The following is a 23,860-nucleotide window of genomic DNA, read 5'->3' as shown; positions in this document are numbered from 1 at the left end:
ACCGACGAGGCCCACCTTTTTGTGCATCGCGACAGCACCGATTCGATCCCCCCATCGTCGCTGCACACGACGCCCGAATCGTCTCGGGAATGCGCTCGCGGCACCCCTCGCGCGCCGATCGTTCGCAGGCGCGGCGGCAGCGGCACCGAAAACGAGAGCTGCCGCCCTGCGGCCGGTTCGTCACGCCAAGGCGAGCCTTTCCAGGAAGGAGTTGAAACGCGTCGTGTGCGTACGCGCGGCAGACATGCGGAGAAAGACAGAAAAAGAAAAAACGGCATCGCCGATAAGATAAGGCCGCGAGCTTTTTAACCGAATCCACGCAAGGTGCTCGCATCATTAGTCGGCCGACGCTTACTGCAGTAACGCTCGCGTATCTTCTTCACGATTCCCCTCAGCGGCTCCACTTCGCGGAAAATGCCAGGTAAGAAGCCCCTCCACGCAAACGCGTCTCTTTATCGTTGCTCGCGCGCTCGTCCGATAGAATTTCGATGACGTGTCCATCCGTCGAATTGGCTTTTTGTCTTGACACGATTGGTTTGTTTCACCTATAAAGTAGCCAAGATCAGTGCCATGCGACCGCTTCGTAAACGCGCCGTTTGTTTGCCATTTTTCATTTGTATTTTCATTCCGGCCGGCTCGGATCTGTATCGGTGAAATTTGGAAGCGAACGGCCCCGCTGGCAGTCTGCCGATAAGACAAAAGCGCGAGCACTCGAAGTATCGCCAATAGGCAATTGGCGAGCGGACGGTCGCGCAAGGTCGGATCGAGGAGTCAGCCCGCGTCTAACTGGCACTGTTTTCTCCTTCCCGAACAGCTTGAGAGCGCTGCGCGGCCTCGACGTGCGCCCAATCCGAAAGTAATAATGGGATCGTGTTGCTCGGCGGACGACACTGGTGTCGTGCACCACCAGCCGGATTATCGGCCGCCGCCGGCGCCGCAAAACACGTACCCGCCGCCGAACCCCTATCCGCAGCCCGATCCGCAGCCCGATCCGATCCCGTCACCGCAAAGCTTATACCCGCCGCCGATCTCGAGCCCGGGACTAATCCATCCGCCTGCATCTTCCGACGACACAGGATACAAGTGGGTGCACATGTCGGCCGGCATGCCGGTGCCCGAGTCCGCCGTCGTCGGCGGCATGGACATCGACGGCGCCACCATCTACGTGGGCCGCGCTCTCCACGACGGCGACATGCTGCCCGCCAAGGTCATCCCCGAGAAGAACGTCGCCTACGTGTGCCACGGCGGCCACGAGATCGCCAAGCACGTCTTCGAGGTCAGTCCCGTCGCGCCCGGCACCTGTGCAAACTCTCGGTCTCCGGATACACTCGCGTCGTCGTCGCGCGAGCGAACGCTCGTCGGCTGCGCTCGTCCGTGGTCGAAGGACAGCCGATCTTTGTTTGATGTTCGGCGATAAGAGGCCGCCGCGATAACGCTTATTTTTACCTCTTTGGCCGGAGCGATTAGATTAATGGCCGGATTTTTTTCTCTCTCGGTAGCTTGCGGTTCTTCTTCTTCTTTGTCGCCTTGTTCGAAAACTTACCGCCACCGCGTTTATATCGTTACGTTTATACGTTCGTATCTTTGATCCGATCGGCGTTTACCGTCGTCGTCGCATGCGATTTGGAGGCATTTCAGAACGCCAGATACAATCAAGATCGAGCTCGAGAAGCTTGATCCCCTTACGCAACTCGAGAGCCCGACTGTCGCGATCGACTGACGCGCTCGACACTTTGCGCAGGTGCTCACCAAAAGCGACTTCCACTGGGTGTTCGCCAGCAGCGGTCACATCCCTCCTAACGCTGTGATCGCCGGACAAACCCAGGACGGCGAACCTCTGTACGTTGGACGCGCCATGCACGAGGGATCCCAAACCATCGGCAAGGTACGTTCCGCTTGAACGTTTTCAAAAGCTGCGTTTCATCGGGTCTCGCGATGAAGGCAAAGAAGGAGCGCGCAGGGCAGCGTCCCGCAAGCTCGAGGATGCGCTGGCAGAGAGATGCGACGGAGGATGACGCTGTGATTATTCTCGTTACAGGTGCAGCAGAGCCACGGCTGCCTCTACATTCCCTTCGACGGCCAGGAGATATCTCACCGAGATTACGAAGTACTCGTCATGCACTGATCGCCGTCGTCGTCGATTCGCCTCCTGCATTTCATCGTCGACAGCGGACTATCCATTCCTCTTTTTGTCCCTCTCTCGCGCCTCCCGACGCCAACGCTCTGCCTAAATTGTCGTTTGCCAAGACTTTCTTTCATTAAACGATTTTACATATAAATCGCGCGCAGTTTAATTCTCACTTTTCCTCGTCTTAGATGTATACACAATGCCCGCCGTGGCGTGTTTACGTAAGTTATTACTTCACGACTTGAAGAACCGTCTGCCTTTCTCGCGGAACGCAATTATCCGTAACACGTATACGAAATTTGAAATCATTATAAAGTGGTTGCATTCCTGGAATGTTCGTTATTTAAATGATCCACCCGAAGAACGTGAAAAAAAGTCAAAGTGCTACGGCTTCAGGAAGTCATTATCATGATTGCCGCGAATTTCGTTAATGTATAGATCATTACATGACGTTTTGATAGCGAAACGTGTAGTACGTCTTGGATCATTCACGCGCGTATAATCAAGTATCGCATTAATTTCACGTCTATTTCTATCGCGTCGCGATCAATGTACGAATATATTTTTGACTTCCCGTCGCGCGCGAGTGCTAATTCATGACAATTATAACTCTGGCCGATGGCGAAAGGGATGCCTAACGATCATTTTCCATTTTTATTTCCCAAAATAAGCAATCTTACGTCAGCATTACACCATTAATTTCATATGGCGCGATGACAATTGCAAATGATAAAGTATGTCATGGTTGTGCGATTTCGCGTAATGCCAATCATCCACCCGCTGAACTTTAACAGGACAAACAAAGACATTAATATCCCGAGAGACACAATGTTTACGCCCGTGAAATTATAGGCTGAGAGGCGTGCTATTAAAAGTTTGCCTGAAAAAGCAAGAACGACAACGAATGTCCTTCTGTCTCTTTTGTTTCTGAGCCATTTACATAAAAATGTGGAAAACAATGTGTCGAGATTTATTTGCGAATCTATAAAAACCTGAACCGCGTCTGTAAAAAGCGACAGTTTGCGTGCGAGCGAGGAAAACAGAATTTCAGAGTGCAGGCAAGAAGAGAGGAAACGTTGGTGTGGCGCGTGCGCGCGCTTTTACTTGCGCACCGCGACCCGCAAAAATGTCGCGCGCCAGCGAGAAAGCCCCCCCGCCCTGGAGGCAGGCGCAGCCCACGCGGCCGCCGAAAAAAAGGCTCGCGGGAGGGAGCGCAAAAAGCGGCAAACCCGTTTGCCACGGCGCGACGAGAGAGCTTTCACAATTTCTCCGCGGCTCCGACATTAGCGCCGGCCGGCCGGCCGAGATGAGAAAAGTCCCGCCTCTGTCCCCGAAACAGCGAGGCGAGTTTCTCGCGCGCCTATCGCGCTAATCGGTCCCCGGCTAAAAGTGAAAGTGATTTCGTATCGAGGCAGTGCTTTTTTCTTTCTTTTTTCTTTCTTTTTTCTTTTTGTAGTGTTTTGCAGTCTCGGCTTATCCCAGACTAATCCTTTCCATCGTTCTCGACGTTCTCAAGGTCTGCGAGCATGTCGGCTTGATCGGCGCCACGGTGCGCTCGCTCAAACGGAATCGTTGAGCTTTTGGACATTGCGATCGTCACTCTTGCTTTCGTTTCGTCTTGAAGGATCGAGCTATTTATGATCCCTGAATGTAAATTAAACGCAGCCGAATACGAGTCGCAAATGTGCATTGCGAGCAAAGAATTGATTGTAAAATTGATTGATTATTGAATCGTCTGAAGTTGGATCGGAAAAACAGTGGCACGCAAATGCACGTAAGGCTGACTAATATTAATACGAACAGAAAAGTCATTGACGGATTTGTTCTTTCGGTAAAATGAAATGAAAATTTTACGCGCGGAAGAGACTCGACGGGACGTTGGCTTCCGATTGTCGACGTGTCGCTACGCTGAATCGCGCTGAATTATCGCCCGACAAATCTGCCGAAGAAAGCGCACGGATAGGGAACGTTCGCTGGCTCGCCGAGCGAGTCGATAAATCGCATCTCGCCGATAAACAGCGCGCAGCGGCGTTCTCGCAAATCTATCAGCCGCGAGCGAGCGCGTCGGCGATCGGGACAAGCCCGTACGCGGCGCGCGCGCGTCGAGAGTGAGAGCGCGGAAACGCCGCGAACGAGCTACCCACGCGCGCGCGCGCCGGCGACTAGCAATAACGCGGCGGCCGCGACGGAAAAGTGTGCTCGCGGCGAGTGAAATCGGCAAGGTCGCGCCTCGGCTTTGCGATTCGTCGCCCGCGCGACGCGGCCAAAGAGAGAGAAAAAAAGAAAAAAAAAAAGAAAACCAAAGCGCGCGCGTTTTCGCCGATGACATTGCCGTCGTCGTTCTGTCTTGTTTTATTCATTTGTTCATTTTTTTTGCCGCGTAACTGGCGTTTCGCAAACATCCTGTCCAAGCGTCGCGACTCGGAGCAAAAACCGATTCGGGGCCATCGCTGAGTCGTATACGCGCCTGTCCGCTGCTGCTCCCGGGGCAATAAAATCGTTATTGCCGCGCGTTAATATCCCTCGCGGCGAGAAAATTCATTTTCCTTGGCTCTTTTCTCTCTCTCTCTCTCTCTCTCTCGCTCATCCCGATCGCTTTCGATCGGCGCGATAAAGTCGGTATTCCTCGTCGGCTTTCTAAATAGCCGCGGCCACCGGCGAACGCGCGATTAATAGCGGAAACACAGGTCTGGCCTGGTTTCGCACCGAGACTTCCGATGTTTCCACCCGAGGCGCAATGGGACAAGCCCTCACCTCCTGAGTTCTCCGCTGCCGTCCGCTTGGCTTGTCCGACCGATCGACTAGGCTCCGACCTTTCCGAGCTTTCGCGCGCTGGAGTCGAGAATGCCTGGGCAATCGCATCGGGCGAGCGAGCGCGCGCGTGCACGAGAGAGAGAGAGAGAGAGAGAGAGAGAGCCGCGAGCATAATTCGCAATATCGCCGGCTGCTCCCCTCGCGCTCTGCTCTCTCAACAAGAGCAGAGCGCCGGCAGAAAAAGCCCTCCCTCTTTCCTGCGTGCGGCGGCGGCGGCGGCGGCAACAACAACAACAACATCCACCTCGCAAGAGCGAGCGGCAATCATAGAGTAGCCGAGTATAAAGAGAGAAGTGCATAGTGGGGTTCGAAACAGGTTTCCGCGCGCATTCTTTCCGACTCGCTCGCGCGCGAGCGTATGGAGTAGCGTGCGCGCGCGCGCGCGCGCTTCCTCGACTACTATACCTACTACTCTCTTTCTCGCTTTGTTGCGCTCGCAAACTCTTCTGCAGCATCCTTCTATGTATACGCGCGCGCGCGTGCACGGAGCTGACTGCGCGCGAGTATATATATTGCGCAGGTAGGCGGCTCTCGAAGAAATCGAAAGTACGCGCGCGCGCGCTCTCGAAAGCTGATTTTTTAGACGACCATCCAGCGCTGATAAACATAACGGCTCGACCTCCTGTCTCTCTCTCGCTCGCTATACACCTACCTATACATATGTATGTGTGTGTACGCGTATATGCGCAGCCGTCTTACTGGAGTATTCGATTTCGCGTGCTTGTTTGCCGCCAGTTTCTTCTTCGCCTCGTTTCCTTTCGTTCTTTTACTACTCATTGTCGCGATTAAAGAGACAAAATGATCCTTGATTTAGCTTGTATTTTCCCAGAAAGAGCCTCCGCTGTTGGCTCGTCGCTCGCGATGAAATTCATTTTGATGAAAAAGAAGCTCGTACGAAGGACCAACCAAAGTCTCACGAAAGCGATCGGTGGCTCGCCGTTTTCGCTGATATTAATTACGTGCAAGTCAGAACTGACGCGCGCTCGATCAAAGGGTACTAAATCTCAAATCTCAGCGGATCGCTTGTCTTTTTGTCGCTCGAAATCTTATACGAGATTGAAAAAAAAAAACGATAAAAGATAAAGCGAAACAATGCGACACGGACGAATGTTTGGAGATAGAACCATTGAAAAGCCTTCGCGCCTCTGTAAACTTGACCGTGATCTCCAAGGAAGGGGGAGTCTCGAAGGACAATGTCAACTAGCGAAAATTGGTCCTACGGCACAACGCGACAGATGCATCCATCACTTGCACAATCAACATGTCAATTACGAAAACAACGTGCGCGCGCGTCGCGAAGAGCGGCTCTCGCTAATGCAGTCTAATGACGCCTTACTTGCGAGGGCGTAGTTTAATGAAGTTCACAAGTTCATATATATACATTGTATATATGTATCCCGAGCTGGCAAGGTCGTCAAACTGCTCCCGGCGCGTTTGTCTTCCGCGCGCGCGAGACGGAAGCAATTTGGTCAGCTGCAGAAATTGCAGAGACGCGCTCTATTGAGAGATCGCGGGCGAGCTGACGACTCGGCGACGACGACGACGACGACGGTGACGTCGGCCCTGAAAGCGAATTATCGCCGGCAGCACTGTACTAGCCGCGGCACACTCGTAGCGCTGCTACCGCACGCCGAAGGGAGAGAGAGAGAGAGAGAGAGAGAGTCAAGGTCAGGGCCGAGCGCTCGCGACCGCTCGCGACCTTGAGAATCTCGTGACGTACAAGGTGCAAACGCGAAAAAAAGGCAGCGAAGAGGCGGCGGCCCCGAGGCGCGCGCGCGCGATCGATGCACTTTCTCTCGGATCGGGCTTTCGTTGCGCTATCGCCGGCGGACGAGCGCGACCGGCGCGTTGCGTAACGCCGGCTTATCGGCGCGCCGAAGCGGATCGGATTTTCAACGCGTTATTTCGGAGAGCGAGCGAGCGAGCGAGCGAGCGAGCGCTGTCTTGCGCTAATTGAAAACCTGATTACCGGCGGGCGCGATAAAAAAGGCTTTCCCTTCCGAGAATAATCTGCCGCGATCGGCGCATATTCAGGTCTAAAATAGGTATGGCGATCGCCGCGTAAATATGGCTTTAATATCATATCGAATGGTTGCACGCGAGAGCACCTGTCGCCGCCGTGCGCGCAGACAAAGAAGGCTAGAGAGAAAGAGCGATTGAATAACAGAGAGAGAGAGAGAGAGAGAGAGAGGAGGACGAGAAAAAAGTCTGTAACAGCAGCAGCGGCAGCGGCGGCACGGCAGCAGCGAAAGGGGTATGCACTATCGGTGCGTGTATGTGATTCCCCTCCTCCTCTGGATCCTACTGCAGCAGCAGCAGCAGCAGCAGCAGCAGCAGCAGGGTTGGCGTCTGTCTGTCTCTCTCTCTCTCTCTCTCTCTCTCTCTTCTCGCAACGGCAGCGGCAGCAGCAGCAGCAGCCCAAGCAGCAACAGTGAGGCAGCGCGCGGGCACACGAGCGGAGCCTGAACAGCTCGCTCCTCCTCGCGGCTCTTTCCCATTCGCTCGGCAGCATGACGACGGCGACGACGCCGCCGCGGGCCGGCTTCCGGGCGCGCTGCTCGCGCCTCTTCGACAACATCACGGTCGAGCCGATGGTCGCGTTCTACATAATGCCCAGCGTGCTGGCGTCGCTGGCCACGCAGAACCTCAACCTGGAGAAGGCCTGCAAGGTGAACCTGCAGTACGGCGAGTCGGTGTGCGCGTCGCTGGCCGCGCGCAACACCACGCACCTGGCGCTCGAGGAGACGGCGGTGCAGCAGCTGGTCGCCTCGATGCAGACCTGGAAGACGGCCCTGCAGTCGTTCTTCCCCTCGCTGCTGATCGTCTTCATGGGCGCCTGGAGCGACCGCACCGGGCTGCGCAAGCCCTGCATGATGCTGCCGATCGTCGGCGAGTTCCTCACCAGCCTGTCGCTCATCGCCTGCACCTACTGGTTCTACGAGCTGCCCATGGAGGCCGCCGGCGTGTTCGAGGCGCTCTGGCCGGCCCTCACGGGCGGCTGGTTCACCATGATCATGGGCACCTTCAGCTACATGGGCGACATCACCAGCGTGGAGTCGCGCACCGTACGCGTCGGCGTGGTCAACTCCTTCCTCAGCCTCGGCGTGCCCGTGGGCATGGCGCTCTCCGGCGTGCTCTACGTCAAGATCGGCTTCTACGGGGTCTTCGGCATCGCCGCCGGCTGCTACCTGTTCAGCTTCATGTACGGCCTGCTCGTCATCAGGGAGGCGCCGCGCGCCATCGAGCTGCGCAAGAACGCCAAGCTCGCCTCGGAGCTCAAGGGCCTCGGCTGGTGGTCCGAGCTCACCGACTTCTTCGCCCTCAGGCACGTGCGGGAGACCTTCCGGGTAGCCTTCAAGCAGGGCGCCAGAAATCGCAGGCAGCGCGTCATGGTACTCATGCTCATCGTCATGGTGCTCATCGGACCCATGTACGGTGAGTCTCTGTGCGCTCCTGCTCCCAGTGGCGGCCCCGTCGCGACCGATTTCGGACGCGCGCGACACTCGCCTCGGCACTCCTAACGGTAGTGACATTTGCGTGCCGAACCTCGCTCCGAAAGCTCGATGCGCCGTCGCCTCTTCGGCCACTGACGAGCGTTTCGCTGGGCGTTCGCACTCTCGGTTGGAATAACGAATCCTGTCGATCGCCGAGTTCGAGAACCCGACGCTGATAAAAAGCAGCCAGGCTCGCCTCGCGAAAAATTACGGAAGAACTCGCCGCAGCTGTCGTTTTCTGCATATCCAAGGCACTCGATCAATAATCGTCGATTACACAAGTCATCGAGTGTCGTTCAACTGTGCCGCGTGTATCCACGTACTTTCCTTTCCGCTCGAAAAAGTTGCGCGCGAGTTTTCGCTAACGCGTGTGTGCGTGATTACGAAAAACCGAGAGAGAGAGAGAGAGAGAGAGAGAGAAAGGAAATCGGGTCAATGCAACACGATGGCCAATTCGATTATCGGTTTTTGCAGCACGGGCCTTGCTCTTGAACCCCTCTTTTTTTTTCGGTAACGGCATTACACGAATGATTTGTTACTTTTATATTCGTGCGCCGTGGGCTTGGTGTTGTTTGGATTGCAGTATCGCGAAGCGCCAATTAAATTTGAAGAGCAATCGAAAGATATTAAAATTTGAATTGCGTTAAGTTTGTCCAACGGGCTCGATTCCGATCATCGGTTTCGAATACTTTCATTTTCCGCGCGATCAACCTTTTCGTTTGTTGGGAACTCGTCGCAACGTTTCGAACGAGACGATGCAGACGCTTTATAATTGTTATGGATGTTTTGCCCGCGTAACCGACAATTGGCGGATATCGGTCGCGCGAACGGGATAAGCGCACGGGCAGGTACTGTCACACCCGAAGGACGCTTCGGGACGACCGCTCGGTGGTGCCGGCGCGGCGCGCGCTGACGTCATAGGCGAGAGGCAACCGCGGACAAAAGCGCGCCAAGGGGTTTCGGAAAAATCGCCGAGAAATCGCGGATGTCGGCGCGGCGCGGTCCGCGTGCGTTTTTGGACCAGGGCGCCAGTGCACGGGGCGACCGGATAAACCGGTTTCACGTCGTGTCCGGCAACGCCGCTGCCTGCCGTGCGTGTCCGAAAAATATCCGCAACTTTTATAAATTCCTGGCGGTGGATACTTTGACTCGCCGCTGACTCGCTGGTCGTTCACTCGCCAAAACAGTCATGTGCGAAACGCTCGCTCGAGCTTTGGCGCGAGCTTGACGCCCATTTCGCGGGCAGAGAGAAAACAGGCAAAAGGGAGGAGAGAGAGAGAGAGAGAGAGAGAGAGAGAGAGAAATAGCGGTGTACCGTTAATCGCCTCGTCGTGAAACAAGTTTAAATAACGCGAAAATGCTGTTCTCTGTTTAAGTATGCGCCGCGAAGAGAGAGAGCGAGAGAGAGAGAGAGATGAGAGAGAGAGAGATGTCGGCTGTTTTAACGCCAGTCAAGTTTAAGTACTCGAAATTCTTGTGAACTTGGCTGCGCTCGGCGTTTCCACGTGGGTTTGGTGCGCGGAATCTCGGCGTATCGCACACGTTGATTACACACGCCAAATGCAAATCATTTTACGAGTCGTTTCTCAGTTTACGACGATACGTGTCCAGTGCGGTTATTTTGCAAACGTCGCGATTAGCAGTCGAGTACACGTGTAAAGTTTGTACAATTCAATCCCGCGCGGATCGCCTCGCGATAACTCGCTCCAGTATTTGAACGATGAGCGCGCGTCGTCGAAAATAAATTACTCCACCTTCGTCGATTCGATCAACATTTAATGTTGACCGACAGCTCAATGACGGCTCGAAATGTAAACATTGTCCGCCACCGGAAGCAGCGCAATTTAACTTATCTGTAGCGATTCGCCGACTTGGTTCTTTCTCAACGGCTGCATTTTCGGGAAGTTTATCGCTCGAAGATCCGTTGCAGAGCTTGCACGACGAGAGAAGAGAAAAATAACGCAATAAGACGCACACAAGCTCGTGGGCCGTACGATAGTCGCAGAAGCGGCGGTGGCGCTGGCGGTGGCGCGTCGGGAACAATCGTCGCGGTGCGGGTCAAGTGCGCTTCCTAGTTATGGCGGTGGGGCTGCGCGCGCGTGAGAGAGAGAGAGAGAGAGAGAGAGAGAGAGAGAGAGAGAGAGAGAGAGAGAGAGAGAGAGAGAGAGAGAGAGAGAGAGAGAGAGAGAGAGAGAAAAAAGTGAGTGCGTGCGCCAAATCGCCGTGGCATCTACTTTCTACGGCTAGCGAGCGCAGATATGCGATTCCGCTATAACGACCTTAGGCTCGCGCGCGAGTTAGTTGCCGTACGCCCCGAGTGTGCGTCCGACCAAGAACGCGCGCGCGCGAGAGAGAGAGAGAGAGAGAGAGATACAGACCGGAGGCGATGATGTAACGCGCTGCTCCTGCTTGTTTTGCACTCCGTGCGCGCGCGAGTTTTCTCTCGCTCTTCTCGCGGATAACGTCCACTGGTCTTTGTTACCTACGTCTTTGTCGGACATACGTTCAAGCCGCCTTTCTTATTCGCTTTTGAGAGTCCGCGACGTCGCGCGACTAGGACGCCGACGAGGAAAAACGCGACGTAGATAGCAACCGGACGAGCGGCAATGTGGACGCTCGGCAGATGCAGATCGCGACGACAAATGCGTAATATTATCCATTTGGAGTTCTGCGCGTGAAGTGAAGAGCCATCGAAGGCGGCTCGTTCGCGCGTGTGAAAAAATGCCTGGACCGAGGTACGAGCCTCCGTCGGCAGGAGAATCGACGACGTCGAGACGAGCAGTTGAATGCGGAGCTTGCGGAATTGGAAATGTAACCACGGCTTGTGGGACGCGCATCTCTCGCTCGCGGATCCACTTGCGTTGGCGGAAGTTGGCCGACTTGGCGTTAATAATCAGAGCGAGGTAGTCTTGCGTCCTTGCCACAAGTCCAACGCGTACACGCGTTTGCCTGTGTATTCTCGTAAAACTCGCGAATACCGAAAATTCGCTCGAAAACCCCTGCCGGATGTTTTCCGGCGATGACCAAGTGCATGTTCGTCGGTGTAACGTAAGGAGTACCGTTGATTTGATGTTTTTCACCATTGGAATGCCTTGCTTGAAAAAGCTCTCCCCCTCTTTCTCTCTAGAAATGTCTATCGTAAGAAAGATAATTGATAGCATAAATAACGGGTAAAAAGTAGGGAGGCAGCGAATGAGTTTCGAAATTGGCGCTGTAAATTTTCCAGCGATAACAATCGCGAATCCTTGAATTTACAGATGTCGATGCCGATTTTGTAATGGATTGTCGGCTCCTGCGGCCGGCAAATTACGTTTATTCGACGTGAATCTTCGCGCGGCTTGCGCAACGTATCGTTCGACGCTGACTTTTACGCGATACGCTAAAGATAATTCTGGTTTTCAGGCGAAATGTCGGTGATGTATTTGTTCTCGAGATATCGCTTCAATTGGAACGAGGTGCAATTCAGCTTCTTCTCCACGTACGGCATGGTAATTAATTTAGTAGGTAAGCATGAGCGAACACGTTGCGTGGAAAATTTGTTGTTCACCCGGCAAAGAATAATTATAATTTAATAAAGAAACCGCGCCCGCTCGCGCGATATCACTTACATTGTTTTTTTTTGTTTTTTTGTTTTTTTTTGTTTTTTTTTTCGTTGTTCTCCTTCCGCACGATCGTAAAAACTCGGAGGTCTTTCGACGAGCTTTTTACGCGCGCTCATTGCTGTACGATATTATCGACCTCCACGAAAAGTGATAATTAATTTCTATAATAATATTGTCGCGCGATCTTGAGGAGCGGGCGTGGCCGAAGTAGCTCTAATTGGAAAGCGTAACCGCTGAAACGATTGGATTTGAAATTTGAAATCGAGCGCACACCTTGCGCGGAAGGATTAAAAGGAAAGGTCGCTCGCGCCGTTTTGAAAATTCAATAAGATGTAAAATTGGCCATAACGCTCGGCTTTAATCACTGTTACGTAAAGATAATGCGCGTCTGCCTTTCTACCAGTCACGCTAAATTACCGTGCAGTTTTTGATGATCTTTTTCACTTCCTTGATCATTCCGCAGCGTCAATTTAATACTGTAATTTATTTTCATTTTATGCGACCTCTACGCCCGGCAAAAGCGCACTTGACGCTCAAATTACAACGCGCGTATATTTTTCGAGTGCCGCGATGTTCGTAAAAATAATAGCATGATATTTCGCGGAGAGATGATTGCTATGCTCTATTGTTCCGGGCGTCCGGATAATCTCGCGTCACTGCATTCTCTATCCGATTATGAAGCGGCGGCGGCGGCGGCGGCGGCGGCGGCGACGACAAATCACCCGCTAATCGGCTGGCATTCGTTGCGAGATCGAACGACCGAGTACCGAAAACTGGATAGACCGCGCTATGACTTTCTCTCAGCGATCGCCATCGAGAACGAGCGAATTGATCGCGATGCCGAGTTGAGGCCAAAGCCGAGCAATAAAAGAATGTGATTCCAAGGGACAATTCCTCAGGTACTTTGTTCGCCGTGGGAGTATTTAGCCATTTCTTCAAAATGGACGATGCCCTGCTCGGCGCCCTCAGCTGCCTTAGCAAAATACTCGCTAGTATCGTTTACGCCTTCGCCACGACCGACTGGATGATCTACCTGGGTAAGTCCACTTGATACTGCAAGTTTGTTCTCGAAAGAATTTCGTTCGGCGATAACCACGACGTATCTATTTGAATTTGGAATCGCTTGCGATATTTCGCTTGGACCGTTGAAAACAAACTCGATCAATGTTGGCAGTGAACAACGACGTCGAGAACTAGTTTGAACTGGCAATCGAGAGAGAGCAAGCGAAAAAAAAAAAAAATTGATTTGAAAATGAGCCCATTAGACGAAGGAGTGTAATGCATAAAACTCATTGGATGTATACCAGATTAAACCGAATTGGATGTATGTGTGTTTTCATGCAGCGCCACTGGTGGAGATAATAAACGGGACGTCGTTCATCGTGATGCGCTCGATAACCTCGAAGCTCGTTCCACCCGACGAGTTGGGTAAGTGTCAGGTGTATCTACCTTAATCGAACGGCACGTGCACGGCAATTGAGGCAAATCAGACTCCCTCGTCTCGTGAGTTTGATCTGAAAATAGAATGGCGCGAGAGCGACTGCAGCCTTGTTATCGAGTCGTGCAGTCGCCTATCATTGTAATTTTCCATCGAAGCTCCAACTTACGTCGACGACTTGTTGTTCTCCTCCACAGGCAAAGTCAATTCGCTGTTTGGTGTGTGCGAGGCTATCGTTCCTCTGGTCTACGGACCCATGTACAGTTCCATTTACGCAGCCACAGTCAACAATTTCCCCGGCACGTTCTTCCTCGTCGGCGGTGGGCTGATGATTCCCGGCGTTGTCGCCTTCTTGTAAGACTCACCTTTACCACGCGCGCGCGCACGCACACACACATTTCCTTGAAACAATAAATTCAATTGATGAGCCGCGCGTAACTGCGCGAACACGCGCTGGCCGTCGCAACGAGCGATTTATTATGATTGCCCGCACCGCGGATAACTCGCGTTATCCTTGTTCCAAAAGAGACGAAATGCGTAATAGTCAATCAAAGCTCGGATTATTCAACGGAACAGCCATAAATTCGACGTCAACGACTGGCCCGCGTGTCGTTGGCATTCTTCGCGGGGAGGATTCTTTTTTACTCCTCTTTCTCTTTTTATTTGCAATGCTCTTTCAACGCGATCGCCATCCGCTTGGCAAGCTCGTACGTATGTATCGTTGAATGCTTCAGGTGGCTGTACATGGAGCACCGAAGAGACGACGCATTGGATCGCGAGAAGCAGCAGCAGCAGCAGCAACAGCAGCAGCAGATCGACGCCACGAAACCGACGAGCAAGGCGGAGCCGGACAATAGTAAAGTCGAAAACGGCCTCAGCCTCGACAAGGTCTCGGTGAAGACGATAGCCGTGGAGGCAGGGATCGACAACGCGGCTTTCGAATCGGAGAAACTGTGATCACTACGACTATAATACTATTTGCGCGAAAGCTATGAATGTCGTGTGTCGCGCGACAAATGCCAAAAAAAATATTTACGAGGTCGTTCGGTAACGGGCCGGACGAGCTTGCGAGCAATCCGAGATTCTGAATGATGTTCACGGCCTGCGTGTGGGCTTGTCGTTAGCTTGCGAAAAAATTGCGCTTGGAAAATAGAAAAGACACCTCTGCCACGCAGATCGTAAGTACGGCATGTTTATTGGGGATTTGGTCGTGCGCAAGATTCTTTTCAAGTCACACGACCAAGTATGCTTGTATTCTCATGTCGAAGACTTTCACGAGTACGCAGATTTCGTAAACAGTTGATTCCCAGTTTTATCTCGAAAGCTATGTCGAATGTTTGTAGTATATTTTGCCGATCGTTCTCTATCTCCGTAAGCAAATGTTTGGTGCGAGTTATCAGCAGACTCGCATTGTCCAAATTTCTTTTAATCGTACTACTCATACTTCACACATGAAGCTATGCCTTTTCAGATGACCAGAAGTTCTTTTATATAATCGTTGAAACGGCGTGCCTTGTAACATTACTCGTTTGCCAATATATCGATAGCAGTAAGATGCGATTATCTTTTACAAGTGCAATATTAAAGTTAATGTTACGTGATATAGTATTATTGTGTAAATAACTCGACAATCTGTATATGTATATACAAGACTGTCCGTCGAACGACAATTATAAATGTATAACACAGAAGCAGTATTTTAAAGAGGACACGCAGCAGGTGATGTCCTTTTTGAGAGAAAGTAAATTATTAAAGATGATAACGAATATTTAGCAAATACGCGCACATCTGAATACTAACGGTACATGACATATGACATATATTTTTAGATGCGTTTTTAAGCGAATACGAGTAACGAATACCAGTAACAGTTTCGAACAAATTTTTCGAATCGTTTTTAATACCTAATTCAACGAAAACAAAGAGAAGTTGATTACTCTGTCTCAATAAATTTTCTGATACTGTGTATTTTAACATTCATTTCGGTTTGCGATTGTTTGTTACTACAATAAACGATGGCATCACATTTTAGAAACAAAAACAACTATGAAATTACTAGTACGTAGATTTTATTGTAAATAAAGCATTGTACTTAAATGGATTGTAGTAGTGTCTTAGAGGGGAATAATCGTTAATAATAATTATCAAGTATTTTGCAATATTTGATTCAGTAAAATTGTACGACGCAGCTGAAGCGTTTGAATTCTATTGTAAACTAGAAAAAGAGCGTGAAAATAATTGGAACGACGATAAGCGTAATTGTTTAATTTATTGTTTTGAAATTTAATAAAAAAAGAAGTTTATTTTGTTCGAGAATAATGATGAATTCTTATAACTTCATCCTTATAACTTGAAAAAATGTACTGAAAAATGGACACCAGTCGCCAAATGACTCGCAACAGATGCGCCCCTGCGAAACAAAAACGCGGCGCCCTCGCAACTCTAACCTCTGTGCTTGTTTTGTTCCGAAAAAACAAAGTCGCGGTAACCTCGAAGAGAAGCCGAAGAGATAATGAGGATACGGAGGCAAGTTTGGCGATGTGGGAACATCTGCCGGAGCTGATCCTGACGCGGGTGTTCGGTCGATTGGAGCGTCGCGACCGGGCGAACGCCGCGCAGGCCTGCCGACACTGGGCGCGATGTCTCGACACGCCGTGCCTTTGGCGGCGCTGCACCGTCTACGTCGATCAAGACTTTTCGTTCGGCGACACTCTGACCAGCGAGCTCGCGGTGCTTAGCCCTCGGCCGCGCGGTAAGCCCAGCGGAACGCAAGCGGTAACGCGCAACTGACGCGCAGGTAAAGTACGGCGAGTACATGCGGAGCTTGGAGCTGATTTGGGAGCGGCCGCGTCGCGCCAGTCGTGAGCCGCGGCTCGCGCGCAGTGTCCAGGCGGAGCTGGGCGCGGACTTCCTCGCCGCCGTGCGCGCGCAGGACCCGCAGCTTCGAGAGCTCGTGCTCGCCAATTGGAACTACGCGAGCAAGTGGGGCAATTCCGGCAAGCTGCTCCGCGCCCTGGGCGACCTCCTCGCGTGAGAGCTCGCTTCCCGTTCGCGGCCGAACTTTCGATCACAGCTCTGCCATACGCGATTCGCACCGCAGATGTCAACCCACTCTCGAGAAGCTGAATATGTTCAACGCCAATCTCGGACTGAGCGATGCGCTGAGGCTGCTGGCGATCGTCGTGAGAATCAGCGGAGCTCGATTGGCCTGGCTGGACCTACACGGGGCTTTCAAGGATTGGAAGGCTCCCTTCAACAATGCCAGGTCGGCGGTTGCTCTCGTGACGCGCGAATCCACCGATCGGACCGATTCACACGCTAACGCGCTTTTGTGCCAACAGATACCTCAGACTTATCGGACGGCTAGGCGCTTTGAAATATCTGAGCCTCGACTACCCGGCACTTTCAGACGGCGCGTTAAATGCACTAGCCTCCGGTTCACCCAATACTCTCGAGCAACTGCAAGTATTCGTCAAAGATTCGGACTGCAGACAGCATCGCATCGACGACTCCACTTGGCTAAATTTGGTTAACGTTTGCCCCAACCTCAGCGTCTCTTACACGCTTGGTAGGTAGTTTCAGGTAGAGTTAGAAAGAAGTTTAGACCGACCAAAGTCACGAAACGTCTATTTCTTCCCTTGGCTTCCCAGTGAATATATCGCATCACGAAGATCTAAGCTACTTGTTGCTGCCGAGCGTACCTCTTGCCAAATTCCAAATGTACGGGCACAATGTTTGGGACCAAAGTCGCTCTCGTAACTTTCGCGGCACCGTTGGTCTTTTGATCAATCATTACACCAATACCTTGGGTATGATTTTTAGAACTTTCGTGGATCGGATCGAATGGAAGCCTCTTCACAAAGATGGAATTATGTCAATTTTTTTAGACGAAGTCTTGCTGCAGTTACGGAACAACAGAGAGATGCTAGACGATTTGATACTTACTATGCTGATCCAGTGTAAAAAACTTAAGCGGCTTCAGTACGATGGAATAATGCGGAATCTGGAAACTATACGAGATATATGTCGACTCACAATAGATTGCCGAGCTCGTAAGTATGGTTAAAGCGAAGACTTTATATATAAAGTCCGCGGTTCCATGACCTCTAAGTTTAATAGCTACAACGGTTCTTTAGTCGTTTTGGTGGGTTTATTATTTTCTGCCATCGAATACAAAGTCATGTGACTATTTCACAATTTGCATTTTATAACAATTTCAAACAGCGTAACTACTTATTTTTAATTTCATTGCCGAAACTTTCGACTCGTTTGCAGTTGAATGTTTTTTTAATTAATCACCATCGTTAAATGTGTCAACAGGTTATCAAACTATTCACTTCAAGCATAAAAATTTAAACCCTTTTAATCGAGCGCTTCTGCGAGACATTAAACAGGACATGAGTCACAAAATAAAATATCAAGGAGTTGATTTTGCTATAGAAAATCCAGACTAATAAAATATATGATTTTAAACGTTTGTTTGAATAAATGATCATGCCAAACAATTTTCACATCTATCAGATACGTTTTTATCTAAATTCATCTTTTTATACTAATTATTTCAAACACTTAAAAAATATATAAAAATCAAAAATGAAATGTACAGCAAGTATTTGCACGTCAGAAAAATGTTTTTAATTGGAGTCCCTTCTAATAAATTTTAAGCGAATGTCATCTAGTTTCATAGTAATATCGAGCGCAAATTTGAAATCGGCACTCGAATCAATGGGTTCAAAATAAAAGTTGTACAGCATATGAGCAACTATAAGCTTCATTTCCATTATTGCGAATTTTTGACCTGCAAAATAAGCAATTATAATAATTTCTTCATGTCACGTGTCAAAGCTTGTGTATAATCAGTTTCAAAATAAGTTTAAAAAGTAACTACCAATGCAATTGCGTAGACCAGCGCTAAAAGGTAAATAAGCGAATGCATGCCGATTTTGTACATTTTCTGGTAAAAATCTGTCTGGGTCAAATTTATTAGGCTCTGGCCAAAAATGAGGATCCCTATGAAGATCATAAGCGCTCATATATACTTCAGCTCCTACTGGGAGCTTATATTTGCCTAAAATTTACAATACACTAATTACGACCATTCTTATTCCTACTACTTTAGATAAATCTAAAATCATTCGATTTTGATGTACAATGAATTATTAGGAGATTATTTGTCACGTTCGTTGAATCAGGAATAAATGAATTAAGCTATCGATAGATTCGAAAATATGAATGGTATGCGTTCAAGGTTTACTTAGTTGTATATCTTCGGTTATTATACGGCCGTAGTGGGGAGCGGTAGGATACAATCGTAAAGATTCTTTTACGCAGCGTTCGAGATATTCCAATTTCTTAACATGTTCCATTGTTATACCATCGTGATTTTTTCCTAACTCTTTCAATAATTCTGCTCGAGCCAAATCCTAAAATGATGGATCATAATTACTTTTAGCAGAACAAATATTGATAGCCTTTGGCAATAAATATTACATACCTGTATGTTTTTATTTTCTGCTAATAATACCAAAAGAAAAGAAATTGCCATTCCCGTCGTTTCAAAGCCCTTTGAAATATGTTAGTCTTTGCATTAATAAAAGTTGAAATTGCGCATTTGAAAACTATGATAAGACTTAAACTTAAAATTAATGCTGCAAAATCTAACTAGTTTTCGTGATATTTTTTGCATTATAAAAATTCTTACAGCAGTGGCGACAACTAGCACTTCTTCCAAAACTCCATGGTTATCAATTAAACCTTTCTGTTCAGCCATCAATAATAAATCTACTACAGCCAAATTTTTTCTTAATCCTGTATCATAATGAAAAGCAGATTCACTCATTTTGTTGGTAAAATATTAGATAAGTTGATAGCATTTTCTTTTTTTAATTAAAAGTTCATGACGTTTGAACTCACCTTTGATATCATCGCCAACTACACCATCTTCCAATTCATCCACTTGACTTTTAAAAACGCTGTGTCCTATACGTTCGTGATAACGACGTCGTTCATTGGTAATCTTAAATATATTCCATATATTAACTATTTGTTTTCATAATTATATGAAATTCAGTAGATAATTACCTTTGTCCGAAAATCATCAAGAACTTTATGTACTCTTGATAGTCGTTTTCCTATGGGTAGAAACGGTAACATCCAATCGAGTATATATGGTCTACAAACTCTTTGAAAGAGGAGAACAATACATTACAATACATAACAAACTTGAAAGTATAATTCGTGATTATTTCATATCATTTGATATTCAAAACCAAAAAATGATTGAGATAGATATGATATTTTTATCGATACTTTGACAAAGAATAGTTCAAAGGATAATGTTTTTTTTGTAGTTATCGCCTCGTATTATAAATTCAACTCGTTAATTTTACTAGCAAGAGATTGTGTCACTGCTTCAAAGAAATTGATTAAAATACTCCATTGTAATTAATTTTTTATTTATATTAAAAATAGTAAAATGTTTTTTTGTCAGGTAATAAGAAATAAATTGAAGATTTAGAAAAATACTTTTTTCAGAAACGCAGTGCAGTAATCAGAATAATATAATATCGTCAATGAGTTTTAATTTTGAGAAAATTATATATTATTACATTTCTGGCAAATATGATAAATAATTTTTTACCTGTACATTGTTATTTCACTAAGTTCAATAAATGTATCTCTAAATCTTTGTTCTTCTTCAGCCGACATAGAATCGACGTCGAAATCCATTACTGCTTCTGTTATCAAAAATAAAAAGACTTTTTCTCCGTCGCAGCTGAATTTTATATAATTTAATACTACTTACCACATACAGCAGCCAAAGCGAATTTTAAAAATATTGGAGAGATATTTTCTACGATGATATTACCTTGAGAACGAAGATCTAATGCAAATTTTGCTGCGCGCTTACATATTTTATGCATATAAATTTGTAAAAGATTAGTGTTAAATGCTGGGTTTAATATTTTACGTCTTGGATGCCAGTAATCACCTTCATAAAGATCATAAATATCATAAGATGTTTTGGAATAAATAATATAAGAGTTTTCGGAAATTTTGTAGAAATTTTTTACCATCGGAAAAAAGGATTCCATTATTTCCTGTATATTTAACGGTACCATATCCTGCAGGGCATTTATCGATATTTTTTTTACAAGATAGAATTATCTGGAAAGTTCGATAAAATTTGATGTTGAAAACGTAGGAATTTTTTCAGAAGTTAATATTTTTTAAATATATGAGCACTTTTAAATCGTCTGGATGCCGGAGAAGAACAGCAGCGCTTGTAACACTCCATAATTTGTAAATTGGATAATATTGATCAAAATAGTCACATACTCTAGACCATGCTTTTTCTAAAATAAAAAAATATGATTTTACATATGTTTACCAAAATGATTCCTTCTTTGTTCACTGTGGTGGAATGAGAATTTCATTAATGTAATGTAAATTCACTATTTATACTCCAAACACATTTAAATGCTCCAGATCATGTATATTTCCAACTTTAAAATGAATTTATTCTACTTACCGCGTGATACGTTGAACTGAAGTAAATTTCCAATAAATGGTAAGGGCCTTGGTCCTGGAATCTTGTTAATTAATCTACCAAATCTACTATATCGAGTATATATATGGAAAGATATTAACAGCAATGTCACTGATATAAGGTAAACAATCATAGCGTCGCATATAAAAAATTAAACTTTTCTATTTTTGATTACTTCTTATTTCTCGTCTCGTATTTTTTCAAGTCATACAAATGTACTTTAGTAAGTGTCGATAATATAACGTGTGTATAAAATGAGACATCAGTCGTGATGTCACGATTTTCATTCAATCATATCAGATATTACCGTATAAATAATTTCTGTTTCTTGCAGACACTTCCATTTACAATGGAAATACGAGTTATAAATTCGGTACACTCTTTCGACGAGCCACTTGTCAGTTATAAGCAAAATACGAGTTGATCACGATTCGTCCTTTGCTTACTATGTTAACAAATTTTCTGCAATACTAAAACTAGTTTCCAGACAATCCTTGCAAGTAATGTTGACATGCCATATCAATCGTATCATAATGATACACGAAGGCTTATTACAATCACATACGTCGATTTTTCTGACATTTACGTCACATTCGTCAAATATATCTATAATACTTATTATCGTAATATTTCATCAAAACAAACTTTTTATTTCCTATAAATTTTAATATAGACTTTTATGTGCCACAATTAAATAGTTACACAATAAAAATTTTAGTTTATTTTAAAAATATATAGCCTACATAATGACGGAAATAAGAGAAAATAATAAAGTGCCTAAAAAACAGATTTTCCAACGAATTGATATTATAATATAAATTTTAAAAAATTAAAAATATTACTCTTGACCAATACTCTATTATGCATACCGCTAATTTTTATTCCTAATACAAAATAGAAATACATAAATAATTTAATTAATAAGTTCATAATATTTTCTATTTTTTATTGCATTTTTATTACGTTTGGGAATATTCTGAAGCTGAATAAATATCGAAGATCGCTATTTGAAATAAATATAACATTGTCTTGGATTGTCCAAAAGATGAACAAGATAAGAGGTAAAATTTCTAGTTCAACGAATAATATTAGGTGGGCAAATTATTAAATTATTAAGTTTGGGTTCTATCTCCAAATGCTATAATGCCGATCAACACTTGACTCATGATATTATTAATTTATGTAAGCCGCACGTATGTGACCTGTCTTTAAAAAACTGTTCGTACGTCTCATTAAGTTTCAATAAAGTACGAATTGGCTGCACTGTACTTTTATCCGAATATATTTTATTCGAAAAATTAACTACTCACCTGTCTACGTAGAATTTGTAAATTTATAATCCATTAAGAACAGAAATTATCGTTGTAGTTTATTTACTTTATTTCATTTAAAGCAGATTTGATAACAACAAAGGGTAAGATATTTATTTGAAAATAGCTTCCAGAAGGTTGCGTGTAAGGTAAGCAAATTATAATATGAGAAAGTTGAGTGCACTTTCCATCTTGATTATCAGGTTGTGGTATTTTGACACTCCGCGTGCGAAAATGCAACATTACGCAAACTTGGAAAAGTAGACGTGCTAAAAATTGCATTTTGCGCTCGTCGTGTCAAACAGCACAATAAAACATATGTAGGAAAAGGAAATTCCTCGCGTAAACTTCTCACGTTCTACGAAATGTATATCTCCTTTCCCGCATTAGTATTGCAAATGCACCCTCGCTACAATTGATTCGATACGTAGTCCATTCATAATGCATTAGCGTGGGTGGACGAAATCTATCGTCGACGAGGGTACTATTATTTATTTTAAATTTAACTTTTCTTTTATAAACATTTTTATTTTTTTTCTTACCAAATTACGTACATCCTATTATATCTTTATGGGAGCTATCTACGGGTAGTTTTGTACTAATTCATAAAAAACGCGCATATCAATGAGATTAATATGAAATCCAATATTCATGAACATTTCCCAAGAAAGTTTTTGAGTTGCATCAGGTACAGGTTGATCATGTTTGATGACGTAAATTAGAAAAATAATATTCGATAATTTTTCAAGTTTTCCTGAAAAAGTTGAAAATTTTTAATAAAAAATCTAAAAATAAATAAATAAAAGTAAATAAATTACGTAACAACATTGCTTATGATAAATATCATATTGAGAATGATGACAACTTACCGTTTACCGATAGTGCTGAAAACAATGAAATAGTTCAGTCTATAAAGCCGAAATAACGAATCCAGCATGACTGTGAAATTCGTGTAATAAATAATTTAATAGAAGAATTTGAAAAGCATTATGCAACTCTTATAAAATTGAAATGATTCTTAATCATGGGTACAATTCTCCTCTCGTATGTTTTTAAATTGAAAATTTAAAAGTACAATACTCCGCGTAATCGAACTTGTGCAATAAAAGGCAAATGAGACCATAACCATAAATCTTGCGGGCATGCTAAAAGCAAAAAGAGAGAAAATAAGTCAAACGAACGAGGCGCACTTACCATACAGTGTACATCGATTTCGAGAGATGCATTGATCTGACTGGCGGCGCCTGCTGTGCTGGTACTCCCGTCGGGTACACCGCCTTATGACTTTGATTCGTTATATCCCAGACGGCTTGCCAGCGCCACGAAGACGAGCGTCGGTATAGAGTCGAAACGACTCCGAAATAGGATGGAATTCGTGCTGCGCGACGTGCCGTGCGCGTACTACAGGATTTTGAAGGAGCGGGGGATTAGCGAATACTGTTTGCGTAGCGATTTTCCAGCGCCGGCTAGAGATGATTGATGGCCGGACACGTTGAATAACGATAAAGCGAGCGCGACGGCATTA

The 23,860-nt window shown here is 46.4% G+C and overlaps 4 protein-coding genes and 2 long non-coding RNA genes across 9 annotated transcripts; 3 read left to right on the top strand and 3 right to left on the bottom strand.

The window, feature by feature from the left end:
- The first annotated feature begins 310 nt into the window (after positions 1–310).
- On the top strand, positions 311–3,081 carry LOC131675688 (uncharacterized). 2 transcript variants are annotated; one of them, XM_058954766.1, is made up of 4 exons: positions 311–421; positions 1,077–1,276; positions 1,742–1,885; positions 2,039–3,081. In XM_058954766.1, exons 1-4 carry the CDS (start codon positions 415–417, stop codon positions 2,123–2,125), a joined length of 438 nt encoding a protein of 145 aa, XP_058810749.1. In that variant the 5' UTR covers positions 311–414; the 3' UTR covers positions 2,126–3,081. The 2 variants fall into 2 exon arrangements, with proteins under 2 accessions (XP_058810749.1, XP_058810748.1); XM_058954765.1 differs by having other exon boundaries at positions 331–421; positions 815–1,276.
- Positions 3,082–7,362: 4,281 nt separating this feature from the next.
- Positions 7,363–15,785, top strand: LOC131675686 (lysosomal proton-coupled steroid conjugate and bile acid symporter SLC46A3-like). Its single transcript, XM_058954763.1, has 6 exons — positions 7,363–8,377; positions 11,839–11,940; positions 12,938–13,075; positions 13,383–13,466; positions 13,674–13,830; positions 14,211–15,785. The coding sequence occupies exons 1-6, from the start codon at positions 7,453–7,455 to the stop codon at positions 14,431–14,433; spliced, it is 1,629 nt and encodes a 542-aa protein (XP_058810746.1). The 5' UTR covers positions 7,363–7,452; the 3' UTR covers positions 14,434–15,785.
- On the bottom strand, positions 13,132–13,772 carry LOC131675689 (uncharacterized). The gene is made up of 3 exons (XR_009303097.1): positions 13,646–13,772; positions 13,343–13,552; positions 13,132–13,241 (listed from the first exon to the last, which is right to left on the bottom strand). It is a non-coding gene; the product is annotated as an uncharacterized LOC131675689 (long non-coding RNA).
- A 229-nt stretch (positions 15,786–16,014) lies between the features above and the next one.
- Positions 16,015–17,930, top strand: LOC131675790 (F-box only protein 39-like). The gene is made up of 7 exons (XM_058954935.1): positions 16,015–16,206; positions 16,274–16,506; positions 16,577–16,741; positions 16,818–17,044; positions 17,127–17,285; positions 17,364–17,528; positions 17,797–17,930. Exons 1-7 carry the CDS (start codon positions 16,015–16,017, stop codon positions 17,928–17,930), a joined length of 1,275 nt encoding a protein of 424 aa, XP_058810918.1.
- A 1-nt stretch (position 17,931) lies between these two features.
- On the bottom strand, positions 17,932–21,358 carry LOC131675789 (cytochrome P450 4C1-like). 2 transcript variants are annotated; one of them, XM_058954932.1, is made up of 12 exons: positions 21,008–21,358; positions 20,722–20,831; positions 20,550–20,643; positions 20,282–20,467; positions 20,117–20,213; positions 19,558–19,657; positions 19,390–19,492; positions 19,178–19,284; positions 18,971–19,039; positions 18,731–18,899; positions 18,365–18,544; positions 17,932–18,274 (listed from the first exon to the last, which is right to left on the bottom strand). In XM_058954932.1, exons 1-12 carry the CDS (start codon positions 21,156–21,158, stop codon positions 18,111–18,113), a joined length of 1,530 nt encoding a protein of 509 aa, XP_058810915.1. In that variant the 5' UTR covers positions 21,159–21,358; the 3' UTR covers positions 17,932–18,110. The 2 variants fall into 2 exon arrangements, with proteins under 2 accessions (XP_058810915.1, XP_058810916.1); XM_058954933.1 differs by having other exon boundaries at positions 18,136–18,274; positions 18,365–18,486.
- A 931-nt stretch (positions 21,359–22,289) lies between these two features.
- LOC131662817 (uncharacterized) lies at positions 22,290–23,651 on the bottom strand. 2 transcript variants are annotated; one of them, XR_009301806.1, is made up of 4 exons: positions 23,530–23,651; positions 23,205–23,219; positions 22,878–23,089; positions 22,290–22,801 (listed from the first exon to the last, which is right to left on the bottom strand). It is a non-coding gene; the product is annotated as an uncharacterized LOC131662817 (long non-coding RNA). The 2 variants fall into 2 exon arrangements; XR_009301805.1 differs by having other exon boundaries at positions 22,290–23,089.
- Positions 23,652–23,860: the final 209 nt, after the last annotated feature.

The sequence above is a fragment of the Phymastichus coffea genome, unplaced genomic scaffold (genome assembly GCF_024137745.1).
Source record: "Phymastichus coffea isolate CEN01 unplaced genomic scaffold, Cenicafe_Pcof_1.1 PCOF00028, whole genome shotgun sequence".
In the NCBI taxonomy this organism is placed as follows: Eukaryota; Metazoa; Arthropoda; class Insecta; order Hymenoptera; family Eulophidae; genus Phymastichus; species Phymastichus coffea.
This window is presented reverse-complemented; position numbering and strand designations above follow the sequence as displayed.